The 26232-nt window shown below is 40.3% G+C and overlaps 1 protein-coding gene across 4 annotated transcripts in view; it reads right to left on the bottom strand.

The window, feature by feature from the left end:
• LOC309339050 (kinesin-like protein KIF16B) overlaps positions 1 to 26232 on the bottom strand; it is a 102809-nt gene that overhangs the window by 39706 nt on the left and 36871 nt on the right. For 3 of the 4 annotated variants that reach the window (XM_081856793.1, XM_081856795.1, XM_081856796.1), the window contains 10 exons: positions 19820 to 19939; positions 19347 to 19398; positions 18290 to 18427; positions 9932 to 10014; positions 9654 to 9742; positions 7346 to 7378; positions 7030 to 7083; positions 4284 to 5627; positions 1519 to 1677; positions 407 to 512 (listed from right to left, as the gene is read on the bottom strand). In XM_081856793.1, the coding sequence (XP_081712919.1) occupies positions 407 to 512; positions 1519 to 1677; positions 4284 to 5627; positions 7030 to 7083; positions 7346 to 7378; positions 9654 to 9742; positions 9932 to 10014; positions 18290 to 18427; positions 19347 to 19398; positions 19820 to 19939 (2178 nt within the window). The remainder of the gene's footprint in view (positions 1 to 406; positions 513 to 1518; positions 1678 to 4283; positions 5628 to 7029; positions 7084 to 7345; positions 7379 to 9653; positions 9743 to 9931; positions 10015 to 18289; positions 18428 to 19346; positions 19399 to 19819; positions 19940 to 26232) is intronic. The other variant, XM_081856794.1, reaches the window with a different exon arrangement.

The raw sequence follows: 26232 nt of genomic DNA on the forward strand, positions 1-26232 counted from the left end.
TGTTTTGTGTTCTCTTCCACTTCCCAGCGACAGGTTCAGGAAATACATATACACAAGGGGCACACTGCAACATTTTGTTTTATCATTTATCATTTACAAATTATTTAGCACCAGCTGCAATAACCATGTTAGGGATTAAATTGAGGGGAATAAGTGGTTCTGATTGCATGTACAAAACAAATGTACTTCAGATAAGCAATTCAAACCCCATTTTACTGCTGCTTGAACCATTGTGCGAGAAAAAGGGAAGCAAAAGCCAAAAGTGTGTGGTTTCTCTCTCTTTTCTGAGTTGGCAGTTATCAACGCACAGACGAATATGAGGGGAATATAACTTTGTGGAGACATTCCCCCTCCCCAATGTGATCACAAACTTATGCTTAGGGACAGACCAATTATATTTTCTCACCTTTGAAAGTTCTGCAGACTGCAGGAGGCTATTATTATTTTCTCCACATGTATAGTGTATGTTTTGAAGACGTCTTTGAACTTCTTCTTCAATAAAGGCATTTATTCTAGATATTTTTAAAATTGCAAATAAAAGAGAGAAGAATTACTCAGCTATGTAAAGGACCATTAAGGCTCTGTCCCCTAGGTAACCTTGAACAAAAAGATTAAGTGTCTTTTGATGGTTAGAGATAGGGCAGGATGATGGAAGTGTTAATAATGAACAGATTTATGGTCTTAATATATTGTTACCTGTCCCAAGACTTTGGAAGGGACAGGCTACACAATAAATAAGTAGTACATTAGTACAGTCACTTCAACTGCAGGAGGAATTGCTTGCCTTGCTCTTAAGTTTTCTGCACTTACTAATTGCAGTAAAGACAAGAATTAGTGACAGCCAATTCCCCCATTAAGCTAAAACATCCAGTGGCAGCCATAGGCTGTAATTATCCATTCAAAATCTATGAAAGCTTTGCTGTTGCCTTCAGTAGCAACAGGATTGCTTCCACAGCTTTCAGCATATAATTCTAGTTCCCACTGTGAAATTTGCTTATTTATAATAAGAGAAAGCATTATCGTAAGGGTTGCTAGAGAGAGCACGATCTTGGTTAAAAGCAACAGAAGGAAGAGCAAAACGGTGCACACGATGATAATGTTGTTTTTTAAAAAAACATCTCAAGGGTGCTTGCGGGGGTGGGGAGATTTGGCTCCCTGTATGCTATTGGGTAATATTTTATATTCTCTTGATTACATGGCATTAAACAGATTTCCCAGCCGCTGTGGAACTACAATCATAAAACGCTGCAAGCCCCTGGGCTCTGTTTTTAAGAGACCAAACTCATGAGCTTACCTCAGGTAAAATCAAACAAAGTTCAGAGTCTTATTTGGAAAACATTTCAAACGCCTCAAAGCAAAAAAACTGTGCCATTATACTCTGATTACAATGAGAGCATTCTTTTAGCAGTGCTATTAAAAGACATCCATCTAAAAATACTTCTGAAGAAAATTGCATTATAGGTTGTTGTTTTTTTTAAGATGTAGAAGTTGGGTTGGGGTAAAACCAGAAATACATACCTGTCATCTACCAATGGAATAAAGTGGGATTGAGATTTTGTAACACTAGAAGGGGAACTGCTATGGGACAATCTCTCTTCTCCAGCTCCTAGGGACCCTTTTTCAATCCCATCGCCTTCATATATCTTCTGCTTTAACTGCTGTATTTGCAAGTCCAAGCTGTCGGCAAAATTTCAACACATATTATTTAAGATGCATCAACACAGCAGGGTTTCTTAAAGCTTTGCTGCGGTAAACTTCATTAAGAAAAGCTTCACCCCGCACCCCTCAGTTCCAGTCTATAGAGACAAAATAAATTCAGGCAATTTTCAGCTGGTAGGTAATTCTTATCCTGGGGGTAAGAAACTAAAAGCCTATGGAAAAACAGGGGTGTTATTTCTTGTCCCTGGCACAATCAATAAGGTGGTGGGTGAAAGGGTGGAATACTCATACTAAACTGGATTGTAAGAGGGTCTCCCTAATAATAATAATAATAATAATAATAATAATAATAATAATAATAATTTATTATTTATACCCCGCCCATCTGGCTGAGTTTCCCCAGCCACTCTGGGTGGCTCCCAATCAAGTATTAAAAACAATACAGCGTTAAATATTAAAAACTTCCCTGAACAGGGCTGCCTTCAGATGTCTTTTAAAGATAGGATAGCTTTCCTTCACATCCTTCACTACCGAGAAGGCCCTCTGTCTGGTTCCCTGTAACCTTACTTCTCGCAATGAGGGAACCGCCAGAAGGCCCTCGGCGCTGGATCTCAGTGTCCGGGCTGAATGATGGGGGTGGAGATGTTCCTTCAGGTATACAGGACCGAGGCCGTTTAGGGCTTTAAAGGTCAACACCAACACTATGAATTGTGCTCGGAAACGTACTGGGAGTACTAATAGACTGCTCATATGTGGACCCAATTTCAACAGTGCTTACTGCCTCCGATCATACTTGTCTCTAATATGGTAGACACAAAAATGGAGCCAATATGGTTTGAGAAGAAATTAAATCAGGATGTCATTCCATAAGGGGCATTTCCTTAGACTGCAACATTCTTTTTATCAATATATGTGCCTAAGTAGTCATTTGTCAACAAGGAACTTCATTAGGATTTAAATATATTAGTTAAACAAATGAACACTAGTAATTTTCACAGCAAATATCTTAGTCAGCTCATTAAAGTTAGATTGATTCATGAGTCTTAGGCCATTAGCAACACTTGAGTAACCCTGCCTCATTTCAGAGCATCAACAACAATTTCAGCAATTGAGTCTCCAGAGGAACTGGCTGAAGTCAAAAGATGCCATTAGATTTAAACAAATGAACACAAACATGTTTTTAAATGTTCAAGTATTTTAGAAGAAGGCAAACTTAGTTCAATGGAGCAGAAAGTCCATGATTGGTGGGTGCCTCTTTTAAACCTGGAGTTGAAAACTAGTATGCTAAAAACAACAACTAGGTAGACAATTAATTTGCTTTCTGTGCTTTCAAATGCAAGCAGCCTTGCATATCCTGACAGTCCATAAACCTTAAAGATAACTCAAAATGATCATTTTGAAGGGTTGTACTAAATGACTCTTGGGTACTTTCCAACTCGCCTAGAATAGAATTCTACGATTCTATGAAAATTTGAATCTAATACTTGCACTGGAAAGTATTTAAGAACTTTAACAATTCCCCTCCACCCACCCCAAAAGTTAGCTGCTTGCTACATGTAGACATGCACAGCTGATTCAAATTCAAATTTTCTACTAGAGGGAAAGAGAAAACATCACTCATTCCTTTCTGCGGAACTGCTGCAATGTTAAATGAGCAAGATTATTTGTTTAGACCTATGGTTTGGTCCACGTCCAAAAGAGCCGAAACCAAAATATAAAGTTGTATCTTCATCCCACAGTGATTCACTGGAACAGGAATTTAACATCTCCCCCACAAACTAAAAAAAGTTCTTACTACAAGAAGCAATCTACAGCTGCCATTAGTTTGGAGGCTATCATTCCTGCTGCACTGAAGTTAGGCTTATCTGTGGGTTTGTTATTTTTCTGCTGTTTGTGTAATGGTTATAATTCTTAATGTGCAACTGGAACTATACAGAAAAATCTGGAAGGTAGAACACTGGCACAATAGAAGTGTAAAGAAGTTTTCAGCTTCTCCCCTCAGAGACTGGCCATCCATCTGCCCCCAAAGAGGCAGTTTAATGGCCAAACTAGACATGACATTTAATGGGTCTTTGCCTTTAACATGCACTTCTGGAAAAAATGCAAATAACATCTGCTGGGGTGGTACTTCGCAGAATCCTAGAAAATGGGGAATGAGTTTAACCCTTCTCCTTTCCTGCTGTTGTCGTGACAATACAGTGTAACCTCGGTTGTTGAATGCTTCGAAAGCTGAACAATTTGGAACCCAAACGCCGACAACCCAGAAGTGAATGCTTCCGTTTTTGAATGTGCCTCAGAAGTCGAACGGCTTCGAAGCACGTTTCTCCATTTTTAAAAGGAATTTGCCAACCGGCAATTGCGCCTCGGTTGTGGAACGTTTCGGAAGTCAAACAGTCTTCCAGAACAGATTATGTTTGACAATCGAGGTTCCACTGTAATTGCTTCTCCGAAAACCACTAGGAAAGCACAAAGGAAGCGCCTACAGCTAAAAGGAAAAAAACCTTCACAACAAGGACCCTTCAGCCTCCATAAATTTGGGTGACTAGTACTTTGGGGTGTATTAAAACTGGGTGGCACTGAAAAGCTAAAAGTACGTGTTTATTAATGATAAAATTGGTTCTTACTGTTCTCTGTCTTCTTCCAAGGCTTTTTGTTCTGCCTCTAGGGTAGCTTGCAGGCCGGCCTGTTCGCTGCAACTGCTGTTCAGAGTTGCAAGCTTCTGTTTTTGCTCCTCAATTTCTATAGTTGAATGACGCTGCAAAGCAGAGTGTCGCCTTTCCAACTTAGCTACCGCTTGCTCCAGTGCCTCTCGCTGCTGCTTTTGCTTTGATTCTAGAATTTCTTTCTCCTTCTTCCGAACTTTCTCTTCTTGACGAGCTACATTGGCAGTGAATTCAAACGTCTCTTGAAGCTGCTGCAGCTGGCTGGCAGTTGCCCTGTACTGCGCTAGCTGGTCTTCTTTTTCTTCCATTTCTTTTTCAACTTCATAAAGGGTATTGTCCAAGTTCTGCAGGCCTCTATCAAGAACTTCAGAGGCTCTCTGCTTTTCTTCCAACAAAGCTGGCAAATGGCTATTTGTCAGATACAGAAGCTGCCGTTCTTTAAGCTGCAGCCTGTATTCACATGATTTTATTTTGTTACATTCTTCAACTGTCAAGGCAGCATCCATTTCATCGTTTTTCTCAAGGTTTAAATGTTGTGCGTGTGCACACTTCAAACGATTCAGATTTTCGTGTTCTTCAGCTACGTCTTTTTCTAGATGATCCCTTTGCTGAACCAAGTCTCTCTCTAAACTAGTTAGCTGTTCTAGCTGCCTCTTCTTGAAATCCATGTAGTTGTACTGTGCCTTTTCTAACTCTTCACTGTTTTCATCTCCTTCAGATCTGGCCTCTTTGACTCGCAAGAGGGACTCTCTGATGTCTTCAAGATTCTTCTTCTCTTCTTCAGCCCTTTGCACATCTCCTAGTTTGACCAGATGTATCATGGCTTGTTTGTCTCTGAGCTGCTCTTCTAAGTTTGCCACCAGTAATACTTGATCTCTTTCTTCCTCTTCCAACCTCCTTTTTTCCAATTCTAACTTGATATACTGCTCCTCTTTTTCCTTTTTAAGCTTTTCCAGTTCTCGGAAAATCTGCATTTTCTCCGCTTTTTCATTCTGATTGAGCTCTTGTAATCGCTGAAGTTCTTCTTTAACTCGAGAAAAAAATTCTTCTTCTTGTTTCTTTTTTTGAAGCTCTATTTCTTGCTGCTCACGTAATCTCTCTTCTTCAAATTTCTCCTTTTCTGCCAGCAAGTCTTTCATCCTGCTTTCTATATGAAAGCTTTTCCTTTTAAGATTCTCCTCTTGCTTTCGGATTTGCAGCTGAACTATTTCCGTTTCCTTACGTTGAGACTCCACTTCTTGCTGCATTCTTTCTAGTTCAGCTTTGTTAGACTTTTGCTTTTCCTCCATTTCTTCTATCAGCTTTCTAAAAGTTTTTTTAAGAGAGAGAGAGAGAGAGAGAGAGGAGGACCGTATTTTTTCAAATATTTTGTATCTAGGACATGTACAGGTGAAACTCAGAAAATTAGAATATCGTGGAAAAGTTCATTTATTTCAGTAATTCAACTTCAAAGGTGAAACTAATATATGAGATAGACTCATGACATGCAAAGTGAGATATGTTTATTTGTTATAATTGTGATGATCATGGCATACAGCAGATGAAAACCCCAAATTAACAATCTCAGAAAATTAGAATATTAAATGAAATCAGCAAAACAAGGGTTGCAAATAGAGCGACATTGGACCTCTGAGAAGTAGAAGCATGCATATGTACTCAGTACTTGGTTTGGGCCCCTTTTGCATCAATTACTGCCTCAATGCGGCATGGCATGGATGCTATCAGCATGTAGCACTGCTGAGGTGTTATGGAAGACCAGGATGCTTCAATAGCAGCCTTCAGCTCTTCTGCATTGCTCGGTCTCTTGTCTCTCATCTTTCTCTTGGCAATGCCCCATAGATTCTCTATGGGGTTCAGGTCAGGCGAGTTTGCTGGCCAATCAAGTACAGTAATCCCATGGGCATTGAACCAGGTTTTGGTACTTTTGGCAGTGTGGGCAGGTGCCAAAGTCCTGCTGGAAAATGAAGTCAGCATCCCCATAAAGCTCATCTGCTGAAGGAAGCATGAAGTGCTCCAAAATCTCCTGGTAGACGGCTGCATTGACCCTGCACTTAATGAAGCACAGTGGACCAACACCAGCTGATGACATGGCTCCCCAAATCAGCACAGACTGAGGAAACTTCACACTGGACTTCAAGCATCTGGCACTGTGTGCCTCCCCATTCGTCCTCCAGACTCTGGGTCCTTGGTTTCCAAATGAGATGCAAAAGCTGCTCTCATCAGAAAAGAGATTTGGGGAGCCATGTCATCAGCTGGTGTTGGTCCACTGTGCTTCATTAAGTCCAGAGGTCCAATATTGCTCTATTTGCAGTCCTTGTTTTGCTGATTTCATTTAATATTCTAATTTTCTGAGATTCTTCTGTGTGGTTTTTAAAACAAGTTATTCATTAAAAATCATTATTAACACTATAAAGAGGTGTGCATAGAATGTGAAGAAGTACAACGAAGTTTACGGCATAAACACATACTTTAAAAATTCATATTTGATTGATAATATGTACAGTACAAAAAAACTAAGGTAATTTTATGGACTTCCTTGTTTGTCCTTCCATGTTAGACTTGAAAGCTAACAAATGAAATTTTCTTCCCCAATTCTCTAAGATTTAATGTGTGAATAAAATATTCCAGTAAAAGAAATAATATAATTCCTCTTCTTTCTACCAATTATCAACATGCATCTTTACAGTCAAGCGTCCATATCAGTTACCTTTTACTTTCTAATTTTTCGAGTTCTTCTCGTTGCTGTCTCTCAAATTCTAATCTGTGTTTTTTTTCAAAGGAAAAGGAAAAGCAACATTAAGTTTTAAAATAGAAATTATGACGAATAGTTAGAACTGACACTTTATATAATTTGATATACTGTATAATTTAACATACTCAATAACTTGTGAGTTTTATATTGCATATAATTTATAACCAAAACACAGCCACATTAAGTAAGACAGTTGAACGATTAGCACGGCTTCCACAAGTTAGGGACATGCAGGTATAGCAATCAATATAATGAAATTTAGTGTCTCTACCTTAGACAGATTGGTCCTTTAATAGGGAAAAGGCTGCCAGAGGATGTAGAGAGAAATAAAGTCATCAGTAAAGAAAAGAATGTATAGGTATAAGATTAAAGAGAAAAGCAGCAAAAAATAGTCTGTAACATAAACTTACGCTATCACAAATATTTCTGCTGTCTACCCCCTTCTGGAATCACATACTAGGTGTCTCTCAAACCTTTAATATGGCACGTTGTCCACACTTAAACAGCTACAGTATTACTCCAAGATACTTTGGGCCTTTTCAGACATTTAAAAATCACTCCCTGTATAGTATTCATGGAACCACAGTTCACAGCTAACATTGCTATGAAATCAGCCATCAGTAATTTAAAAGGGACAATGCCCTCTCTTGTCTCAGCCATGGCTGTTTGTTGTTTCAAGATACTCTATATTCTCTGCAGGGCTAACCAAAGTAGAGAGATGATATATCCGGTCAGTTTTGCCCTAAATACTTGGCTTGCACTGGGTTTTCACTTTAGGCATGTGTCGCTCCGAAGTCAGTGCTCGTCAAAACCAATGCTGCATACAGGCTCACAAGCAGAAGAATAAAATGACTACAGTGGTGCCTTGGTACTCAAATGCCCTGGTTCCCAAATGCTGAAAACCCGGAAGTGAGTGTTTCGGTTTTCGAATGTTTTTCGGAAGCCGAATGTCCGATGCGGCTGTTGGCTATTGTTTCTGGGGCACCTGCACCAATCAGAAAGCTGTGGCTTGATTTTTGAACATTTCGGAAGTCAAATGGACTTCTGGAACAGATTAATTTTTGGCTCTTTTGTTTTTGCTATTTATTTTGTATTTTTGTTTTTAAGGGTTTTTTTTCAGTTAACGTGTTTTTGTGACTGTGTGCAACCCAGTTCAGCTACTGATTCATGGATTGTGTGACTGCAGAAATGGGTAAAAAAAAAACCATCCCAGCAATGACTATCATCAGCGTAGGTAAGAAAAAAAAAATAATTTTAATTTTTATCATCTACAATACTGTCTTATTTCTTTTAGAGTAAACTACATTGATTATTGCTTTCATTTTATGGATCAATGGTCTCGCTAGATAGTAAAAATCACGTTAAATTGCTGTTTTAGGAGTTGTTTTTAAAAGTCTGGAACAGATTAATCCATTTTGCATTACCTTCTATGGGAAAGCATGCCATGGTTTTGGAACGCTTTGGTTTTGGAACAGGCTTCCGGAACGGATTAAGTTTGAAAACTAAGGTACCACTATACAGTGAAAATCAGATAGGACAAGTTTTAAGGCTCCAAATTGGTGTGCTTTAAAGAAGTGCGTGGACAACCCCCATCCACCTGCAAATGCTATATTGTAATTGTTTAAAGGAATATTAGACAAATTCATGGAAGCCAGGTTTATCAACGACTATCAGCCATTACAGCAAAAGACAGAAGAGGTCTTAATGCCAATTGCTGCAGACTGCTTGCTTTGTGGGTATCCTAGAAGCATTCTTCTGTGAACCAAGCTACATGTTAATGCCAAATGCATGATCATATTTAACATATCTGGTGCATTATTATTATTTTAGTAGATGCTTCCTTCCAATACCCAAAAGCAGCTTTGATGGCATATGCTGCAAACATGTGTTCAGCACTGCAAAACTATTGTGGGAACTTCAACTGTTTCCATTATGAAAAGTCGTGTTTTAAGAAGTCCCAAAGAAGGCAAGAATATAATGAGCGCAGAGATTTATAGAAGACAAGGAATAAGAACCTCGGGAGAGGACAGAAAGCAAAATTGGGCTTTTCCTCAGCTGCATTATGACCACCATCCCACACAAATATAGTGGTACCTCGGTTCTCGAACGTAATCTGTTCTGGAAGACCATTTGACTTCCGAAACGTTCGAAAACCGAGGCGCAAAGGGCTGGCCGCAAGTTCAATTGGAAAAATTGGAAAATATGCAGCAGAAGTCGATTGAATTCCAAGGTGTGTTCTAAAATGGAAGCAATTACTTCTGGGTTTTCGGCGTTTGAAAACTGAAAAATTCAGCTTCCGAGATGCTCGAAAACCACTGTAATTCAAGAAGAGGGACACAAGTTGACTCAATAGAGAAGAATGTGAATAGTTATGTTTAGATATGTGTCTATTTCTACATAATGAAGACCAAATATGCCAAGCAACATTACTTAACAAGTAGCTTTATAAACACCAAGCTTTCACATGCACCAGCTTACTTAGGAAAAGTGCTCTTTTCAAAGGCTGACATTACTCACACGCACACAAACACACACATGGACTTGATGTCACAAGGAATCGATATTTGGAACATACTCACCCTGGATTATATAGCATAACTGCTGAGAGGTTTTCACAAGATTTTGAAAGATCTGACATTGACAAACTGAAGGAAGAAAGCAGTCCACTCTAATAAGACAGCAGAAGATCAAATAATTACTTACTACTAATATCAAAGTACGTTACGTTTTCCTTAAAACTGTTCACATTTCCCCAGACAAAATATGCATTAATCTCGTAATGCAAATTAGGGCAACGTGCCTATCTAATGCAAAAAAGGCATCAATAAGGTACATAGGAAGAAACAGCCCAACTCACTTTTCTTTTTTCTCTCAATTTGGCTGCTTCCTTCGGATGATTGAAACGAAACATATTTGTTCTCCCAAGTAATATTACAGCACCTGGCCAGAAAGAAACATAATTCAATTGACTACATAACACATTAAGGGCGCTTTTTCGAGGGAGTACAGATTCCGAACACACACACACACACACACTCTCTCTCTCTCTCTCTCTCTCTCTCTCTCTCTCTCTCTGACCGTATTCGCATCTAACACTAAACATTTCAAACAAGCCTGTGTTCAGATGACATGCGAAGGCAGCACATTTGAGCAATCTCTGTAAGCCATAGTTTTGCTTACCAGGACATGTAAACTAGGCCAATTAATTTGCTCCATCAAGTAGAAAGCAAAACTGAGCCAAAAAAAATTAGGTGCAGAGAACTGCCAGGGTTTCGAATTTGATATACTTAAGCTTATGTTCTCCTTCAGTACTGCTTTAAAATGAATTTAATAAAGAACAGAAGGGCCTTGCCTACCCATTTATGAACACGTCAAAGCAACTTATTGGCAGCAAACATTATCTCTCAATACTATTCTTATACGTGCCCTCAAGGCCTTTTGAAGGGATCAAAGTGGAATAAAAAAGTGCTTCAGTTACCCCAGTCATATACATTCTAACCCTTTTCCTGTAAGTTTGCCATTATTTCCAATAAAATGAAACACACACACTTCCATACACATTTTTAAAAGAGAAAAGTATGTGAAAATGCACGTGCATTTCAGTTTTAAATGTTCTGCTTCTGGAAACATTTTTTCTAACAAATAGTAATTCATAAACAGAAAATACTTCGAAGAGAATTATCTTCATGGCACCCTTTTTAAAATGTCAGGTATGCAATGTCCATCAAAACAAGTTTCAGAAGAAGAAAAAACTCTTCTCAAATTACTCCAAGATCTTTTTTCATCTGGAGTAAGCTAGCATGACCCAGCGAGTGGAGGTTGGCAAGGCTTGGCAGAGGGGCACCTCCACCCCACCTAATACTTTTCCCCACCCCAGTTGGGCACAAGAGAGGCCGGATTGCAGTGCTATAATAATAATAATAATAATAATAATAATAATAATAATAATAATAATATATTTATACCCTGCCACTCTGGGTGGCTTCCAACAAAATATTAAAATACAATAGTGCGTCAAACATTATAAGCTTCCCTAAACAGGGCTGCCTTCAGATGTCTTCTAAAAGTCTGGTAGCTGTTTTTCTCTTTGACATCTGGTGGGAGGGCATTCCACAGGGCAGGTGCCAGTACCGAGAAGGCCCTCTGCCTGGTTCCCTGTAACTTGGCTTCTCGCAACGAGGGAACCGCCAGAAGGCCCTCGGTGCTGGATCTCAGTGTCCGGGTGGAACGATGAGGGTGGAGATGCTCCTTCAGTTATACTGGACCTAGGCCATTTAGTGCTATGTTGGGATCCTAATCATGGATCCTATGGAAACTATGGATTCCACAGGACTTACTCCCAGTTATGTGGGGCTCAGAGTGCAGCCTTATGCAGTTAACTTGCCTCTAAAAGTCATAAAGATATATTGCCATAACAATCCACTTGGACTTCAACTGTCTAGATGAGAATACTGACATGAAATATTTCCCTCAGATATGAGCATACCCAGTGCTTCCCCCCCTATAAAAACTGGTGCCGGTACACGCCATGAAGTTGTTACAGTAAGTGCCACACCTTTTAACAACCAAAAAGAGGTGCAGGTACTGCATACCCTTGAGTACCCCCTGGAAAAAAGCACTGAACACGCCCCCTCTAACATCCACATTAAATTAGGAACGCAATTTTAAATGACAGGATTTCTAGAGAACCTTGGTAATTAAAATGCAGAGTGACGTCATATTCCATAATGGAATACACGTATGTAATCCAAAGCAACAGCAAGGAGCAGAAAACCACCTATCTGGCATTCAAGTGATAAAGAACAAGGAAGAAAAGGGTTAACAGGACAGGCTTGTCCTGGCTCAACCCTTCGGTTGAGCACAATAGTAGGTCTGGGGAGACACTAAGCACAAATAACCATAGTACAGTGGAACCTTGGTTCTCGAACTTAATCCGTTTCAGAACTCCATTCGACTCCCAAAACGTTCAAAAACCAAGGAGCGGCTCCCAATTAGCACAGGAGCCCAGAAACAATAGCCAACAGCCGCATTGGATGTTCGGCTCCCAAAAATGTTCGAAAACTGGAACGCTTACTTCTGGGTTTTCGGCATTCGGGAGCCAATATGTTCGTCAACTAAGCTGTTCGAAAACCAAGGTTCCATTGTATTTAGCCAAGACCGAAATATGAGTGTGAAGAATGGCATGCAGGCCTATGTAAGCCCCCCCCCACAAGGTTCAGAAAGCAATGTGTAACAAGGCAACTTGGACCCATCTCAGCTGGCTCCATGCTGCTTTTCGTACCCAGACATACTTGACCTGGTAGCCAACAGCAAAAGGTAGCATGGTATAATTGCCAGAATGGGGAACCTGCAGCCTTTTTGGTGTAGCTGGACTCCAGCTATCATCTGCCGCAGCCAGCATGACCAATGGTCACAGTTGTTGAAAGCTGTAGTCAACAACACTGTTGGGGTCCCTTGTGAATTTCCTGGCTCCAGCTTAGAGACTCACAGCACCATCAGTTCTAAGTTCTGAGGTTTTCCTAATGCACAAAACAAAATGCACCAGCTTGTTTCTGAATAACTACTTCCAGAGCCAATCAAATCAGCACGGTCCGCTTCTCAGTTTAAAAACACAGATGGGGAGACGTTCTAAAAATGAGCAGAATTAGGACAATCCCAGGGATCACAAGAAAACTGAAACATGGGATTTCAGCTTCTTTGATTTCACTCTCTCTGGTGTCAAAAGTGCAGCCCCTTCAGTTTGATCTGTTTGCTCCAAACAAAAGCAGATGCTATCGAGTCATCTTTCCATGTTATGCCTTAATTATTCTTGGAACAGCTCAAACAGTTTTCTTGACTTGGAGAGATAAAAGAGTGCTCTAGAGGTTCCAGCTACAAACTAGATCACATTCTGTAAATATCATGAAATACCATGTGCTCTGGAAAAACTATTTAAATAATTCAGTAGGGCAAAAGGAGGTGATAAAAAGGAGGCATGATTTGTGTTTTTAAAGATGAAGAGGCAAATACTGTTTGCGAGTTAGTTTGGAAGACTTCCTGCATTATGTCAAAAATACTCAATCTTGAATCCTCATTGAGTGCAGCATCTTTGGTTAATTCTATCAATCCATTTATATTTCGGCCACTTCAACATTTCCAGCAATTTCCACTAACTAGAGCAGAATTGCATTTTTTAAAAAAACACTACAGCTTATGGATGAAAGCAAACGCCAAAAAAACAAACATAATCTCAATGCAACATGGCTCAGAACAATTTTCTTCGCATATTTCCATCCAAGTACCCTTTTTTTAAATAATATGTCCAATTCACTATGGAAATTAAAATGCAATAGAGATTGTATGACAAGTACACGTTGCAAACTATGCCAAACCGCCTCTTGGAAAGGCAGAATCCAGTGTTTTCTTTCAATTCAAAATTATGGTAACATTGCCTACTGCACTTTATCGCAGTCTAATCTTAAAGAAGATTTACTGTTCATAAAACTTTATGCAGCAAAGCTATTTCAATACTATCACCGTAATTTATGCTATGCACCAGGCTGGCCTTCCTTTCAATTGGGATATTTTTTATCAAACTATAGTCAAGGGTCCCAGCTGGTTACAATTCTGCCAGCTAACACTGTAAAATAGTTTTCTCTCTTAACTCTTTCATATGCTTGTTACTTCACAAAGCGTTTCTCATCCTTTGTGCCACCCTGAAAGTTAAATTTACTATTTTCCTTTGAAAAGCTCAGAGAGTGATTTAAGCACACTCGCTCAGCTGTTTTGAAATAATGGCAAAAAAGCAGCTCTAAATGGCACATTTATATTCCAGCCCTATAAAGATTCACACACATGCTTCCCCAAGCATATAGGGAGTCTCAGGCTGCAGACTGACTGTGCAACTGAAGCCCTTATGACTTTGCAGGAATAGAATGTGGCCGCAACATTTGCTTATACATGGAAGAAAGTAGATTTCTAAAAAAAGAATTAACATCTTGAGAAAAGAGATGGCCCTGGTGCTGACTGCACAACATTTCCGAGTCTGCTTAACTATTCAGAGCTTATAAAGCACTCAGAGGACGTGGTTGATTGAGTGGTATATCAATGCCAAAAAAACAAAACTGCAATGCCCACGCTGATGGAACACTTGTAACAGCACAACACTGAATTCCACGCAAAGTTTGCATCTCTATCTGAACCAGGGAAACAATGATTTGTGCAAGCCATATTTCACTTGCTAACCAGGGTTTCAAGTCGAGTTCAAACTGTAGCTTGCAATCCTCCTCTTTGGACAAATTGGGATGGATCAGATGTGATGGCAAGCAAAGAGAATTAGGAGAGGAAATCCAAGAATCAAATGGAGAAGGAGAGATCGTTCAAGCTTGTTTGCGTATCACCAATCCAAATTCTGGTGTTACATTTGAACCACCCAGCATTTCCGAAGCTCAACCAGGATTTCTTCGCTTGATTTCAAATGGCTTTTTAGGGTTAATTTTGAATGATGCCAATTTCAGTGCACATATCATGCTCACCATCTTTAACATTAAAAGGGGGTTATGCAGGAAGGAAGAGTGAAGAGAAATCAGCATGCCTATATCATGCCAGTAAATTAAATGTCTTCTGCCTGCACTGGATGACATTTCCTTTAACTAATGTTAATTAGTTTATAGTTGAAAATCTAGACTGCAAGTTCACCGGGGTGGAACTATGTCATGTATATGTTTATGGGCTCACAAATAAGAATTCTTGGTGGCTGTGGTTTTGCTTCCTTTGCAGATTCACCACAGCATGAGACAGTATTTTTTAATGGAAATGGGATGAGATGCTCTTATTCAGCTAGGCTTTGGGTGGCTAAAGTGGAATACTGTATTTAACATGTTATTAACTATCCAAACCTCTTCAGATGGTAGTTTACTCAATGACAAATATAGTGGTACCTCTGGTTGCGAACAGGATCCGTTCCGGAACGCAACCCGTGTCAGCGCATGCATGTGTCACGATTCACTGCTTCTGCGCATGCACGTGATGGCATTTTGTGCGTTTGCGCATGCGCGAGTGGCGAAACCCGGAAGTAACCCTTTCCCGGAAATAACCCTTTCCGGTACTTCCGGGTCGCCGCTGGTCGCAACCTGAAAAGATGTAACCTGAACCAAATGTAACAAGAGGTATGACTGTACACTAAGTTCTTACACAGTGTTTTCTAGTAAAATTGGTATCGAATATGGAATGACAACCATTCCTCATTATTTTAAGTCCTAGCTCTAAGATGAATCATAGAATTGTAGCACTGGAAGGGACCCCAAGGATCATCTAGTCCAACCCCCTGCAATGCAGGAATCTCATCCATGACAGAGGGCCATCCAACCTCTGCTTAAAAATCTCCAAGAAAGGAGAGTCCACAACCTCCCGAGGGGTCTTACAGGTCTTACTGTCAGAAAGTTCTTCTTGATGTTTAGTCAGAATCTCCTTTCTTGCAACTTGAATCCACTGGTCGGGTCCTACCCTAAAGAGCAGAAGAAAACAAGCTTGCTCCCTCCTCCATGTGACAGCCCTTGAGTTATTTGAAGACGGCTATCATATCTCCTCTCAGTCTCCTCTTTCCCAGTACCCACCTCCTTCAACCATTCCTCATAAGGCTTGGTTTCCAGACCCTTGATCATCTTGGTTGCCTTCCTCTGCACACGCTCCAGCTTGTCAATATCCTTCTTAAATTGTGGTGCCCAGAACTGGACACAGTATTCCAGGTGTGGTCTGACCAAGGCGGAATACAGTGGTACTATTACTTCCCTTGACCTGGACACTGTACTTCTGTTGATGAAGCCTAAAATAGCGTTAGCTTTTTTTGCTGCTGCATCACACTGTTGACTCATGTTAAACTTGTGGTCCACTAAGACCCCAAGATCCTTTTCCTTTGGACTTCTAGTAAGCCAGGTGTCCACCATCTTATATTTGTGCATCTGGTTCTTTCTGTCTAAGGGCAGACCCTTACATTTGTCCTTATTGAAATTAATGTAGAAATATAAAAATCAAAAGAAGCACCTGATATCATTTTTATGCAATTTTGCTTTTCTCTGCCCATGAGCCTTCTTCACATTCATCATCAAATGCTACTTTTTCTGCAAAGATATGTGACCCTCCAAACACATAATACGGAATACCGTTCCCAAGAAGGCAACTTGCTACTACATGCCCTTTGGTTTTTACTCTACAAGATCTCACATGTAACACCATGCAAGATATCTGCTTTCAGGATGGAGAACAAGGTAATCCCAGGTTTATTAAACTCTAGGAGCTTAATTATATTTTTTTTAAGGGGCAGCATTTGGATTTATTCCTGGTCCCCCCTAGTTTTGGCTACATTTTACTGACTGGAAACCAGTTCCACTTTTCTTGCATTTGGCTATGCTAAATTTAAAAGACACATTAATGCCATCTCAATTAATTTTGACAAAGGCGTGGTAGCTAATTACAAGGCATGCCGGTATAGTCCCCACACTTCTCCCAAAGAGTTTAGCACATTTTTGATGCATGGTAATTCTAAAAGGAAAGTAGATTGTTAAGTGCAAAAGGAGCTAATCAGAAATATCTGAAGCAGGTATTTAAAGGTGCTGTGACTCCAGACTGTAAGATTTAAGAAACAGTGCTAAAACATGCATAATGAAAGCTAGCATGAAGACTTTCCAGCTTGTGAACTGTGATTTGGTGTACATGTTGCTGCCGTCTATCTACATTTAAGTTGGTTGTCTTGGTTAATCCAGACTCTAAAGTTTTCTTCCAAAACACAGGTTCTCAAAGGTAAGCCTATGAAGATATGAAGGAGGCTGCGGATAATTTTTTCAGCCTTCCCAATTTCATATACAGCGATACCTCAGGTTACATACACTTCAGGTTACAGACTCCGCTAACCCAGAAATAGTGCTTCAGGATGAGAACAGAAATCGTGCTCCAGCGGCGCGGTGGCAGCAGGAGGCCCCATTAGCTAAAGTGGTGCTTCAGGTTAAGAACAGTTTCAGGTTAAGAACGGACCTCCGGAACGAATTAAGTGCTTAACCCGAGGTAGCACTGTATACAAAAGCGAAGTCTGATAGACTGTTTAGCAGCACTCGTAAAGAAACACAGCGAGCAGGATAGAAAGGATCAGGAGTGTGCTTCAATAACCTTGGGGAAGAAACACAAGGGGGGAAATGTTTAAAATAATATGGCGTTCTGTTAGGTGTCGATACTCAAGCACTGTAGGCCACTTGGGTATATCCACCTTAAAACCAGTTTAGTGGAGAAACTGGTGAAAGGTCTTGCAATCCCCAGAGCAACTGCCTGGGCATTGTTCGCGACACTCAAAAATACAGCAGTCTAGCAAGCTCCCATCTCTTCCCCTCATCTTAATAATACTCAACAACTACAAGGCAGCTGTTGTACTGAGAGAAGAACGGCAGTGAAAAATGAAGTGTAATCCCCTTCTTTCAAGGGAGTAGTGGAAAATGAAATTGAACAGCTGAGCATCATTGCAGTCACAGCTTTAGTGCGAACACTGAGTCCAATTAAACAGCCACCCCCAAACTCAATCCAGGCCACCAATCATTTTCCTCTTTTTCTGGAATGGCCCAGTGGCCACACCTGAACTGCATGGAGATTACAAGCCAGTCTGATGATCCCTAAAATATCTAGAACGTATGGACGTGGGGGGTGGGGGGGGTTGGTGGGTGTCTAAATAGAGATTATCAATTGTTGGTATCCTCTATCTTGGAGGCAATGGAGGAGTGCACTTTTCGGGGTGAAGTCAAACATTGGAGAGTTAGAGCTGTGGTTGTAGAGACATTGGAATTGTGGAATTGGAATTGTGGTTGTAGAGACATTGTGGTTGTAGAAACATTGGAGAGTTAGAGCTGTGGTTGTAGAGACATTGGAATTGTGGAATTGGAATTGTGGTTGTAGAGACACTGTGGTTGTAGAAACATTGGAGAGTTAGAGCTGTGGTTGTAGAGACCAATACGTGAGAGACATGTTTTATTGCAGCTAGGGGAGACAAAGGGATCCAGTTATGCCATGCTGCAGCAGCACACATACTAAATAAACACACTGTATGTTGTGCTTCTAATCACTGTATCATTTGCACAACGAAAACAGAAATTTGATATTTAACAGAAATTGATATAGAGAAAAAGAACAGGAGGGAAAAAAGATCTCAAAATACAATGGAGTTTCATTGCAAAGAAGAAAAGAAATGTATAGATACCTTGGTTGAGTTGTATGGCCTCTGTGATCTGAATTCCATTTACAGAACATTGTGCTCCACTCAGTGGTATCAAATTAACTGTTCCATTGAAATGTTCAAAGATGCAGTGCTCACTTTCCAAATCGAGGCCATGAAGGACTATGAAATGCAAACATTTTTCTTCTATTAGTAAACAAGAAGATCAGCCCAGGTACATATGATACACAATTTAAAAATCTATTGACTCTCATTCTATTCACTGGAAAAAAGAGATTCCTGATTTTTAAGCATCTTCTTGCATTGTGTGTGTGTGTTTACAAACAAGAGAGAGAGAGAGAAATATGTTGTATCCAGGAATTTCCTGCTGCAACCAAAAGGGCTCCTTTTTCTTAAGAGGCAGGACCCTGGTGCAGCAGAGACTCTCACACTGTTAACTGGATGCTCCTGTAGGCAAAAAGTTATTTTGCCAATCCCCTTGCTTGTGCAGCCTCTGTATTATCTCCCACACTGCTCTGGAGGGTCCCCCAAACCTCCAGAACAGACATGGGGGGCTCGGGGGGCTGCTGGGAGAAGGGAGAAATTAGATAAAAAATACATCCTTAGTTTCTGCTGCAGGAGCATCTAGTGCAACCTATAAAAATAATGTAAAGGGAGCAAATAAAGTTAAGTGGTCTCACTATGAAATCACTGTATAAAAGTAGATTCAAGTTGTAGAAATATTGCATGTATTTTCTGGTAACTTAAACAGAACACTTCACACATAAAATTAATTCATTATTAGTGGAAACTGAGGCCCGCTTCATTTACGGTTAAGAGAACTATATGTTAAGAGAAATATGTATCTGCAGGTAGGTTGGTCTGCTGTAGTCGAAAGAAAATAAATAAAATAAAATAAAATTTAAAAATTCCTTCCAGTAGCACCTTAGAGACCAACTAAATTAGTTATTGGTATGAGCTTTTGTGTGCATGTACACTTCTTCAGATATATCTGCAGCATGAGGAATATCCCCACCCCCCACCCCCGTTTTAGGAAGATAACTCAGACAGGGTTCTCCTCCCCTCCTCTTATTTCATTTACCAATATCCTGTTCTGATGAAGCATCTTCTCTGCCAACGTGTGTTTGTCCCTCCTATAGAGAAGAGTAAAACTTATTTACTATGGCGCAAAAATAAAATGAGCAGAACAACAATAGCTAAAACTGCTAATGAATTAAAGAGCTTTTATCAAGGAAATATTGTTTTCATTACTGTTCCTCCTTAACAGGCAAGAAAGAGCATCCTGAAAGTTTCCAAGCAGCATCAATTCACGGCCACAGCAAAATGAATGAACCAATATGCTCCACTAGGGTACCATTCATCTGTCATTGACTCTTGGGACAGATACAGGCAGTACTGACTGATACTTTTATACTAAACAAATTAGAGTACCTAACAGCTGATATCACATTATTGCAGGGATGTAATGGATGCTTAGCTTATTTAGACAACAAATTAACACTATCATTAAAATTGCCCATTTAGGAACGGGAAGGCAAATAAATATTGAGTTACCTTCAGGTGATACAAGATGATGCCAGTACTGAGAAGATCATCATCAATGCCTATTAGGTGAGGCAGCTCAGAATCTAGCACAACACCAATTCCTTCTTTCCTCAGAGCCAAAGTTTGCTCCTGCAAAAATAAACAGAAAAAAGCTACTTACTGGATTTATTTCTGTATGTGAATTCTACTGTCATAATAGAGAAAAAAGTGAGTGAAATCACCATGACAGAAAAAAAAGGAAAGATGATAGGCTACACAACACAAGATCTTACTATTCAATGTGACTGTTTCTTTACTGGAAAAGAAACAGCCCAGTTATTTCTAAATAAGCAAACAGATGAATAAAAAATATATTGCAGCTTTTGACACTTACCTGTTTAAGGACAAAAAGAATTATCTATCCTATGATCCTGGCGCATTATTAAGTATTATTTGTTATTAAGTATTTATTAAGTATTAAGTATTATTAAGTATTTATTAAGTATTTATTTTATACCACTTCTCTGTTATAAAATACCCACAACACAGCTTACAAAAATCAATATCTAGAATAATACCGCACACACAGACAGTAAAAGAAAAAGCCTTTGGAAACTGCAGCAGATTAAAAAGCAGGAAACTAGCAGAATAACCCTCTTTTATATAAACCAAATGTAAAAATAAAAATAAAAAATCAGCGGTCATTGCTACTGTTAAACCTCCAACAACTTAAGACTTCTTGGGACTGATTACTCATTACACAAACACTAATTTGAGATTCAAAGGCTTTGGTATCAGAAGGTATTTAACCCAGGTAGGCAATAGCATAGGCAGAAAGATTTGCAAGCTCTCCTTGGACAATTCCTGCATATAGTGAAAAGTTTAGGAGGTTGAAATCTGCCCTGGGAACTGTAGGGCATTATTTCCTTGGCTGGAAGATTAATGTAAGCAAATGTGCAGTAGTCCTGCCCCAGGTTCAATTGTCAGTACACAAACTCCCCCTTCAGAATGGGAACACAGTTCTTGCCAAAAAGGTTGCAAAAAGCCCCCGAGAACTTGCTGCAGTTCTTACACCAAACCATCTCACTTTCTTCACAGAGGGGCTGAGACTGCGCTGCACAGTGAACTGTGGATTACAGTGGTGCCTCGCAAGACAAAATTAATCCATTCCGTGAGGCTCTTCGTATAGCGGTTTTTTCGTCTTGCGAAGCAAGCCCATTGACAGGTTAGCGGATTAGCGCTATTAGCAGTTTAGCGGCTTTTAGTGGATCAGCTGATAAGCGGCTTATCAGCGGATCAGCTTATAAACGGCTTAGGGCTTAGGAAGGGAAAAAACCCCGCAGGAACTCGCAAGACATTTTCGTCTTGCGAAGCAAGCCCATAGGGAAATTCGTTTTGCGAAGCGCCTCCAAAACGGAAAACCCTTTCGTCTAGCGGGTTTTCCGTCTTGCGAGGTGTTCGTCTTGCGGGGCACCACTGTATCCCCTTTTGAGTCACAATTTGAGCTGAGTCTTTGTTCTGACCAGCTCCATTGCAAGGATCCTTCATAAGGGAGTTGCTGCCAGGAGCATTATGCGCAGGTGTATTTTGATGCACTGAACAGAATGAAAGTTTCTGAGTGATGGCGAAGGGAAGAACATTCAACAGGACTTTGTTTGTTTGTCTTGTTGCTATTTTGTTAAAGTTGTTAATATTGATTTATAGATATGAATGCTGTAGTACTTCGTGAATCCTATACAGTCGTACCTTGGAAGTCAAACGGAATTCGTTCCGGAAGTCCGTTCGACTTCCAAAACGTTCGGAAACCAAAGCGCTGCTTCTGATTGGCTGCAGGAAGCTCCTGCAACCAATCAGAAGCTATGGAAGTCCCGTCAGACATTCAGCTTCCAAAAATAGTTCGCAAACTGGAACAGTCACTTCTGGGTTTGCAGAATCCGGGAGCCAAAACGTTTGAGAACTAAGCTGTTTGAAAACCAAGGTACAACTGCAATATGATTTTTGGTGTAACTGTGATGTTTGGCTTATTTTTTAGTTGTTTTGTTAATAGTTTTACATAGATGGCAATTGTTTTGTTTGTCATTTTTGATTGTTGTACTGATGACTTGTTAAGTATTCTATACAATTTATGCTGTATTCATGATGTTCCATTATGTTATTTTTATCTTTTGTTTGTAAGCAGCTTTGGGATTCATTTGAATAAAAAGTGGCATAGAAACAGAATCAATCAATCAATCAATCAATCCTTACTTTAAGAGAAGGGATTTGCATGTCCTCCTTCTGCCAAGAGAGGAGAGATTCAGAACACACAGTAAATTGCCTCCTTTAAAATGGTAGGTGCTACTTTTAAAAGAGGCTAACCAATCAAACAGCCCAGTTTTTATGCCATATAATGGGCCCCAGATACAACTCTGGCAATAGCGTTCTGATACAGTAGATGAAAACAAAAAAAGGAAAAAGCTTTTAAAAAGAAGAATCTGAATGCTCTTTTAAGAGCAGTCCCTTAAATAATACCTTACAACAGCCCAGTCTAGGGATGACCAAGGCACTGATGCAATTTGCATTATTCAATGGTGACTCAAAAAAGGCCAACAAAGTTGTGCAAGACCCATGTGACAGTGCCAGTGAAATAATTACACAGAAAATAGGTTTTTTTCTCCATTTTAAGACCAACCCACCCACACCAACACACAACCTTCTGCTGATGACCAACAGCCAACTAACGTAACCTCCCATGAATGCAGTAACTGGAGAAAATGCCAAAATGGAAGAACCAGCCAAAATTCATAGAGGCAGATTTTTAATAGTACTAATCTGCTTGAGTTGGAAAAAAAGAGAACTGGAAATCAATGTCTCCTGCAGGATTCATACCTGATTTGTTTAGTTGTTAAGAAGTTAAAACAGGCTAGATTGTCATGCTAATCTGATTTAGCCGAAAGCAATTGCAATCCATGCTGCAAAAGCAGTTTCTTTTGAGCTATAAAACATTACTGTTGTCTATAATTTAGCTTGTTTGGTTTATGGCTACCTGGTAACTTGCAGCTAATACCAATTGATTAAGAAGTGATCAGGTTACAAAGAGAAACCAGCTGAGCACATATAAATGTTCTTTGCAAATGATTTAAGTATGCTTACTATCATTACCAGTCATTATTCAGTTCTCTTGTAATGTAACAGAAGATTCTATTGGTTCCAAGCAAAGCAAGTAGATAAAATTTATAACATTAACACAAAATAAAAATGAGAGAAGTATAATTGAACACAGCAGAACTAAATTAGTCTTCTGTCCTATATAACAGCCTCAGGAAAACGTGCTGACATACTGTGAGATACTGATATCTTCATTATGATAGGCATTGCAATGTTAAATCAGGCATGGAAGAGAAATGTTGGGGCTACTGTCAAGTACATAGCTAAATTCAACTGATTTCAAGTGGGCTGGATAGAACAAGTCAATTCACATCAATTCAGGAGGAAGTCCCACTGAATTCAGTGGAACTTACTCCCATGAAAGGGTACATAGCCCTGCACTCAATATATACTGAATGTAGGATACACTAAAACATGGCTAGGAGTATTTATATTTCTTTGTATACCTTCACTATGCTTGAACATGTAGGCATTGCACTGACTATATGACAAAAGCAGTATCTGAGAGCTGGGAAAGAAAAAGAAATGGGAGTCACCAACCAGCCTCCAAACCAAAAGCTATTTCACTGAATTGTCTCCATGACAAAACGAATCCCTTAATGCTTGAAGTTCTGATATGCACAGAGCACCTACATTTCAGTCCAATGAAAGAAGCTGGAAAAATAACATCTTTGACCTCTCATTTCTGAGCAGTGCTGAGAGTTGGTTCCGCAAACAACACATGTTTACATCAGGTAAAAAACCAGTGGTAAAGATCAGGTGCCTCATACGAGCTGAAATTCCTTCCACTGACATTACATTATCACAGAATCGGAAGGGACCCCAGGGGTCATCTAGGCCAACCCCCTGCAATGCAGGAATCTCCACTGAAGCCATTCATGACAAATGGCCATCCAACCTCTGCTTTAAAACTTCCAAGGAAGGAGAGTCCACCACTTCTCGCATGACTCCATTCCACTGTCAATGGGTTCCTCCTGGCAGAAAGTTCTTCCTATTAAGTCAGAATCTGCTTTCTTGCCATTTAGATCCGTTATTTTGGATCCTTCCCTGAGAAACTGGGGGGGGGGACCCCAGAAACTTGCTCCATCTTCCATGGATGAAGCCATCCCTCAATACAATTCACTGCACAGGGATCAGAAATTATACAACCTGTTGATGTAACTGATGAAGCCATCACCACCTAACATTCTCCAAGAAATAAAGGTTCCTTTTCATGAGAGCTGATCTCAATGGCCCCACACTTAAGTTGTGAGTTAGATACAGTGGTGCCTCGCAAGACGGAAAGAATCCGTTCCGCGAGTCTCTTTGTCTAGCGGTTTTTTCGTCTTGCGAAGCAAGCCCATTAGCGGATTAGCGCTATTAGCGGTTTAGCGGCTTTTAGCAGCTTTTAGCGACTTATCGGCTTAGTGGATAAGCGGCTTAGAAAAAGGAGGAGAAAAGGGGGAAAACCTGCAGGAACTCGCAAGACATTTTCGTCTTGCGAAGCAAGCCCATAGGAAATTCATTTTGCGAAGCGCCTCCAAAACGGAAAACTCTTTCGTCTAGCGGGTTTTCCGTCTTGCGAGGCATTCGTCTTGCGGGGCACCACTGTATGTTGAAAGCTGCCTTATACCAAGTCAGTCCACTGGCGCATCTAACTTAGTGCTGTTTACACAGACAAGCAATAGCTTTGCAGGGTTTCAGACAGTACAGTCATACCTCGGATTACAGATGCTTCAGGCTGCATTTTTTCGGGTTACATACCGCTGAAACCCGGAAGTACTGGGTTATTGCACAAAAGCAATAAATCGCGCTTTGCACGTGCGCAGAAGTGCTGAATTGCAACCCGCACGTGCACAGACGCATAGCTACGGGTTGCGAATGCTGCGGGCTGTGAATGTGCATCCTGCACGAATCCCGTTCGCAACCCAAGAATCCACTGTAGTCTCTCAAAGCCCTATCTGGAGATGCTGGGGCTTGAAGCATGAACCCTGTGCATGCAACACAAATGCTCTACCACTGAGCTATATGGTCCATCCTCTTTGGAAACTTAATACAAAACAGCCATTGAAAGGTCAGAACACAGCAAACACAAAAGGTGTATTCGTGCTGGTTTCAAGTAAAAAGATCAAGTGTTTTCACGAAGACAGATGAAATGGCCTTTAAAAACCTATCAGTTTGATTTTGTGTGCCCATACCATAAACTAATTGGTGCTCTTGCTCTCTCAAATGTCATAGGTAATTGGCTGGTCAGATAGCTATGGATTTTGATATCTCTCGTACTTCTACAAGCGCACAAATCCTGCTATGAACTCCATAACTGTTTCTTAAGCCACTCAATTTTATGTGCTCTGTTACTGATGCAATACAAATAAGTTTCAAAATAACCTCCAAGCTGAGCATGATGGGCACCACTGTATTCACAATTACCTTTTACAGTGGTACCTGGGGGGGGGGAACCCCACAAGCTTGCTCCGTCTTCCATGGATGAAGCCACCCCTCAATACAATTCACTGCCCAGGGATCAGAAATTATACTACCTGTTGAGGTAACTGATGAAGCCATTACCACTGAACATTCGCCAAGAAATAAAGGTTCATTTTCATCAGAGCTGATCTCAATGGCCCCACACTTAAGTATTCACAATTACCTTTTACAGTGGTACCTCGGGTTACGTACGCTTCAGGTTACATACGCTTCAGGTTACAGACTCCGCTAACCCAGAAATATTATCTCGGGTTAAGAACTTTGCTTCAGGATGAGAACAGAAATCGCACGGTGGCGGCACGGCAGCAGCAGGAGGTCCCATTAGCTAAAGTGGTGCTTCAGGTTAAGAACAGTTTCAGGTTAAGAACAGACCTCCAGAATGAATTAAGTTCTTAACCTGAGGTACCGCTGTACCTTACAATGGGAAGCTGGACATAGCGCATAATGCAAGAACAAAACCCCATCTCCCTGTGTTCCAGAGGGGTATAAATTCACTAAGCAGTCTCATTCTTATGTTCAAAGCATTTGCAGAATCAGCAGCTAATTAGAACCATAATGATGGAAAGTTTAAATGGATTCTGACAGGTAATAAATATTTAAGTCTAAGATTCCCCCCCCCCCCCCCGCTCTTGATTGCACTGAAAGATGCACCAAGGCTTTGCCATGGTACCACCTCCCACTCTACGCAGAGGACTCATTTTTTAATTCAAAATTGGAAACTCCATAAAAAACCCAACCTAAAGAGACACTGAAATCAGTTCTCCTCTAGGCTTCAATTGCAAACACACTTAAAGCACAATTCTATTGCACCTACGTTGGTGGCTGGAAGA

This window comes from Podarcis erhardii (genome assembly GCF_964252035.2).
Source record: "Podarcis erhardii genome assembly, chromosome: 3".
Lineage (NCBI taxonomy): Eukaryota > Metazoa > Chordata > Lepidosauria > Squamata > Lacertidae > Podarcis > Podarcis erhardii.